Genomic DNA, 5,640 nt, shown 5'->3' on the forward strand with positions numbered 1-5,640 from the left:
TTTTTAGGTAGAGGAAGCAGGATTACAAAGAAAAATGAGAAGTAATAAATCAAGATTCCTATATATTTGGTAGAGTCATCAACCTCCGAGCATATTTATGGTATACATTGGAGCTCGAGTTAAAGTTCGTCCTACGAACTACACCATTTGAATGTTGTTAATTCGGCTCAGTACACTCAAGGTAAAATGAGAAAAAATGAGCAATTTTTACGGTTCTCACTATAAAAGTGATTCTCATATGGACCATATATATATATATATATATATATGTATATATATGTATATATATGTATATATATGTATATATGTATATATGTATATATGTATATATATGTATATATGTATATTCATGTTTATAGCATAGTTGATTAAAATTGTTCATGAATCAAAATTATGATTCCAAGGAGTTCATAACACCATATTGCTTGTTTTTATTTATGCCTGACGGCTCACGTACACATTAAGAAATCACACACGTGCATTACAAACTTAACGACTTTAGTTTCTGATAACAACGACATGACATGACATGACATGACATGACATCGGATAAGTTTTGAACAATACACTAGTGTGCATGATCACAGAGAAGAAGAAATAGATGAAGCTCTTAAAGCAACTGAGAGATGGTTCGGAGCATGATACAACAACCGATTTAACTCTTTAACAAATAGGTCCATAGCACTCTGAGGCAAACAAATAGGAACCACAATTCCTTTCTCTCCATGCCTATTCTTAAACGGAACATAACAACTCAAAACTCCAGGTATTGCTCCGACTCCAGCTTTAGCAAGCCCACCATAAGCAGGCTGTCCCCACCCGTAGTCCAGTTTGTCAAACCCAACTCGAGTCAGGTCAGAAACCACGAAATTTCGAGCCACTGTAAAGTGGGGCCTACCTTTGATGACCATGTAATCAATAGTTGACCTGACGTACTCTTGTGATGTAGCGGTTGATTTGGAATTTTTCACGAGTTCCAAGGCATACTCAATTGGGTTAATACAAAGTTTGGCAGCGGTAGAAGTGACCATGGAAAAAACAATGGTGTTACCATAGAAGCCCGGAGGTAATAATGGAGGGTTGAATAGGTTTTGAATACTGATCACACACATCATTCTCACTATTTCTTCCGGCTCCGGTTGTAGCGCACTTGTGCGGCAACGCCAAATAAATGCACTTAGAATTTCGAATGTTGTAGCTTTTTGATTCACTGGTATCAACTGCCTTATAGCAGCTATTTCGGTGGGCCCTGGTTATAGAAAAAATATATTCAATTAATCATGTACTAGCTTATGTTTCTTTTACTTATGCTCTCTTCTTTCCGATTTAAATTCAATTGAGTTCATTTCAGTTCAATTCAGTTAGTTTCATCTCACAATTTAAGTTTAGATCAGCTCAATTAAGCTTAGTTTATTTTAGTCCAATTTTATTTAGTTCAATTCAATTTAGTGCAGTTCAATAATTCATTTAAGCTCAACTCAAAAAAATAAGGAACAAGGTATTAGTCATGTACGTACTCTTCCTTCGTTTCACAAAATTTTTGATATTATTCACATAAGACTGCTTACTTTATTTTTATTTTTTTTGAGATGAGGCCACTACATCTTTTTACTTCATTTAATACTCACATTTCGAAACTTTATAATTATTTTAAACTTCTTCACCCTTTTTCCATATCTCTCACCAAATATTAAAAATATACCTGAAAATAGGTAAGAAAAAAACATAATCATGTGTATTCTTGTTTGATTCATCTCATTGCGTACATTACGAAAACCAAACTCTTATAATCTTTACTAATATGTAATTAAACATAATAATAATACGAAAAGTGCATTGTCACACATGAAAAAGGAGAAATGCATGAAAAGTTTATTGGGGATGGAGAAAGTATATAAATAAGGAAAATTTTACAATAGCCTTCTTTAAAAAAAGGCTACCATAATACTTTAATGTGAGCCAAGCATTTGTACACATCAGCAATATGTTATTTATGGTTAGATAGATAAAGTCAAATAAAGTAGTTTAGACTTTTCAAAATTAGTTATAGATAATCTCCTAAATTATATTCTATGAAATTCTGAAATTAATGTTTTTTATATTAAATTTGATATGATATACAAAAATATCAATTATAATTTCTGAAATGAAACTTTATAAGAAATAATTTATGAATGAAAAAATATGACGATTTTCTTCAACAATATTTTCCTCCATAGCCACCCACCATCTAGCCACCACTGCTTCACCCCCACCCCCTGCAGCCCACCCCGCCGCAGGCACGCAGCCAGTCTCTCACCCTAACGCTCCTCCCAATTCTCCCCGCCGCCCCCTTTCTCCCCCTTCCCCTGTCACCCCCCCCCCTCCCCCACCACTTCCCCATCGCCCTCTCCTTTCACTACATCGCTGCCAAACTCCTGCCACCCCTTCTCCCCTCACTCCTCTCCTTCGTCTTTGTCCACCCCTACGCACTTCTTCGGTAGAACCCCCCATGCACCCCCACCCCTTCTTCCTCCTCCACTTTATCCCTACTCTTAAAGTTTTAAAAGTTATTGTTCACTCTTTTTTTTTAGGGAAAAGTTATTATTCACTTAAAACCGGCTAAATATCAACTTTAGAATTTATAAACTGTAATTTAGAAAATAATCCATAACTAATTTTGAATAGTAAAAAAATTGCTTTTTTAGAATTTATAAATTGTAATTTAAAAAATAACCTATAACTAATTTTGAAAAGTAAAAAGTTACTAAATAAATATATGCATATTAGTAATAGAGTATGTGAGTATATTTATAGTAATTAGTTATGAATGTCATCTGCTGACGTAGAGAAATTCGTGACTCACGTAGTCACGTTGAGATCTTACGGTAGCCTTTTTTCAACAAGGCTGCTATAAAAACATCCATTTATATAATAGTAAATTTTCTATAAAGGGATGACGAAATATAGAAAAAATGAAAACCCACCAAAGAAGAAGGATTTGTGCACCATGTCCTCAAATGGAATAACGGTGCCTTTGGTGTCAGCTATTGTATCATACTCTTCGTGCTCAAAGGTGACTCGGGGTGGGTCCCTAGCGCGAAGAAGGTGGCGCTCCCACACTGGCTGGATCGATGGTGATTGGGCTCCACGCGCGAGCTCAGCTACTGCATTCATGAATTGGACTAGGCCAGGAAGACCGGTCATTGTGTGGTTCAGTCGAAGTGCCACAATGAAGCCACTGCATTTGAGCCTGGTGACCTGTTCAATGTTCACTCAAGAAATAACATCATGTCCGGATTTTGATTTTTGATACAGAAAAAGGTTGAATAGAAAAAAGAATGGCTAAATAATTATTGGAATAAAGATAAATAGAGCGGGAGGGAACACATATTTATTCTTTTTTTTTTTTTAATAGAAAAAATTGACAGATCCAGTTTCAACTATGAGCGTTCCGCCATTTTTAGTTCACTTGAAATTTTCTGATCTGAACTTATCTAATTTGAACTTATTTTTTCTGATCTGATATGATTTACAAGATCTCATCTTTTATAAAATATATTATTACTTTGTAATTCATTATTATACAATACATTATAAGATCTTATTTATAGTATTACTATTATTATCATTTTATTTCTATCACAACTTTTACACAACTTTTATTAATAATAATAATTAATATTATTATCATTATTATAATAACAACAACAATAATTATAATTGTAATAATAATAATAATTACTAAAAATAATTTTATAACCCACGTCATTAATTTATAAGAGCACTTCTAAAATGTTTCACACTTTCCCTTAAAAAAAATGTTACACACTTGAAAAGTCGGCAGACTCAACTCTTTTTAATCCATATAAAATAAAATAAGATATACAAACAACTGTGAAACTTTACCTAAGTACTACTACTAATTTCTCTTTTACTACTAATAATGGATAGGGTGCAACTTCAAATAGCTACAGAGATTTGGAATTCGGTAGGAAGAGGTATACCGGATCTAAATTTATAATTTGTATCGCGCACTTAGCTTATATATATTTTGAAATATAATTCGAACTTCGTAGTTCCGTTGTCATGAATTTGAGCTATCATATTTTATATATTTCTTATTTTTGCGTCAATCTTATGTTCTTAACACGTGGCTTTTAATTTTCTATTATTTAATAACAACAAAATAACTTAAAATAATGATAACGATGACATTTATAATGATAACACGAGATAATAATAATTATCAATATTAATAATTAATAAGTACAATAGCAACAATAATAATCCTTTGAAACAAATGCACTAGTAAATAACAGTATTAATAGTAATAATGAGTTTTTAAGTATAAGCATGATCTGATCTGAACTTATCTGATCTGATTTGAACTTATTTTTTCTGATCTGATTTGAATAGATATGAAACAAGCAAAAATAAGGTGAACTGAACATAACCTTAATCCCAACTAAGAACTATTTCTGAACAGTCCCAATTATACATTTTTTTCTTACAAATATGGTTCTTAGTGGAACTGAAAATAGCGGATCGTCCATAATTAGGACGGCTCTTCATCTATATGATATGTTTTTGATTTATTCCATCATTTGGACTTTTACATTATCTATAGACTCCTATTTGACTACATTTTGTAACACAGGCTTAAGCAAAAATAAATTTATGTAGAGTTTTATTAATTAGATTGGTCTTCGTACATTTAAAGATTAGAGTGTTAGCAGTTACCTGCATGAGAATCAAAGGGGTCCCTAAGATAGCAGTAGAGCCAGGGACATCAAAAAGAAGGTCTTCCAAAGGAAAAGGAGGTTGAATTATATCACCAAAATCCTCAAGAGTAACATCAGCATCTGCCTCAATGAATATGATCCCTTCCCCATTACACTCCACCTCCAGTTTCCTTCCAGAATTCTCTCTCAGCCGCCCTGCCAAGGGATAGTATGGCACTAAAGCCTTCGCCACGGCTTCCTTGAGAACTCTCACCGGGTCCCCCCTCCCCATATGCATATGGGTGGATTCATTTCGGTAGAATTGTATGAACGGTATTTGGTATCGGAGGCTCTCTTGATCGTCGATGTCCGAAAGTTCTTTGAACTCATATGGGGTGGGTTCTGCCGGACGGATTAGTTCCGGCGTCCGCCTCGTCACCATGAACACTAAGGATGAGTTTGCATTAATAATGTCTTTAGATGGTGCCATTGTATTAATGGAGGTGATGAGAAATAGTAGAGAGATAAGAGACTAGGCTTCTTTTCTTTTCTTTTTCTTAGGGATGGGGAAGATGGAAAGATGGAGGTTTGATTTGCTGTGGGGATAATTTGTTATACATTTATAGACATGCATGGAGGATGGATAGATCATGTACTACCTAGAATAGTGTAAGTATGTGTTAAGAGTTTTTGTGGAGAAAGATCTTTTTTAGAGTTTTTATGAGAAAACACCATTTAAATTTTTTTGGAGAGAATGACCAATTAAAATACTTTCGTTGTCAATTAAACACCATATTATTCAGGCTAAATTGTCAACATTTCGTCGTTGACAATTTTTTTCCCTCCAAAACCTGCCCAAAATCGAGCTGGGCTAATCTTGATCACCTCTAGATATCTATACTAATATATTAAAAGGTGTACCTAATAAAGTACATGT

The 5,640-nt window shown here is 33.8% G+C and overlaps 1 protein-coding gene across 2 annotated transcripts; it reads right to left on the minus strand.

Moving 5' to 3' along the window:
- Positions 1 to 407: 407 nt before the first annotated feature.
- Positions 408 to 5,253, minus strand: LOC104884737 (benzyl alcohol O-benzoyltransferase). Of its 2 annotated transcripts, XM_057392061.1 has the most exons (4): positions 4,723 to 5,253; positions 2,967 to 3,240; positions 1,233 to 1,249; positions 408 to 1,196 (listed from the first exon to the last, which is right to left on the minus strand). In XM_057392061.1, the coding sequence occupies exons 1-4, from the start codon at positions 5,191 to 5,193 to the stop codon at positions 582 to 584; spliced, it is 1,377 nt and encodes a 458-aa protein (XP_057248044.1). In that variant the 5' UTR covers positions 5,194 to 5,253; the 3' UTR covers positions 408 to 581. The 2 variants fall into 2 exon arrangements, with proteins under 2 accessions (XP_057248044.1, XP_010667725.2); XM_010669423.3 differs by having other exon boundaries at positions 408 to 1,249.
- Between the last annotated feature and the right edge of the window lie 387 nt (positions 5,254 to 5,640).

This window comes from Beta vulgaris, chromosome 9 (genome assembly GCF_026745355.1).
Source record: "Beta vulgaris subsp. vulgaris cultivar EL10 chromosome 9, EL10.2, whole genome shotgun sequence".
Lineage (NCBI taxonomy): Eukaryota > Viridiplantae > Streptophyta > Magnoliopsida > Caryophyllales > Amaranthaceae > Beta > Beta vulgaris.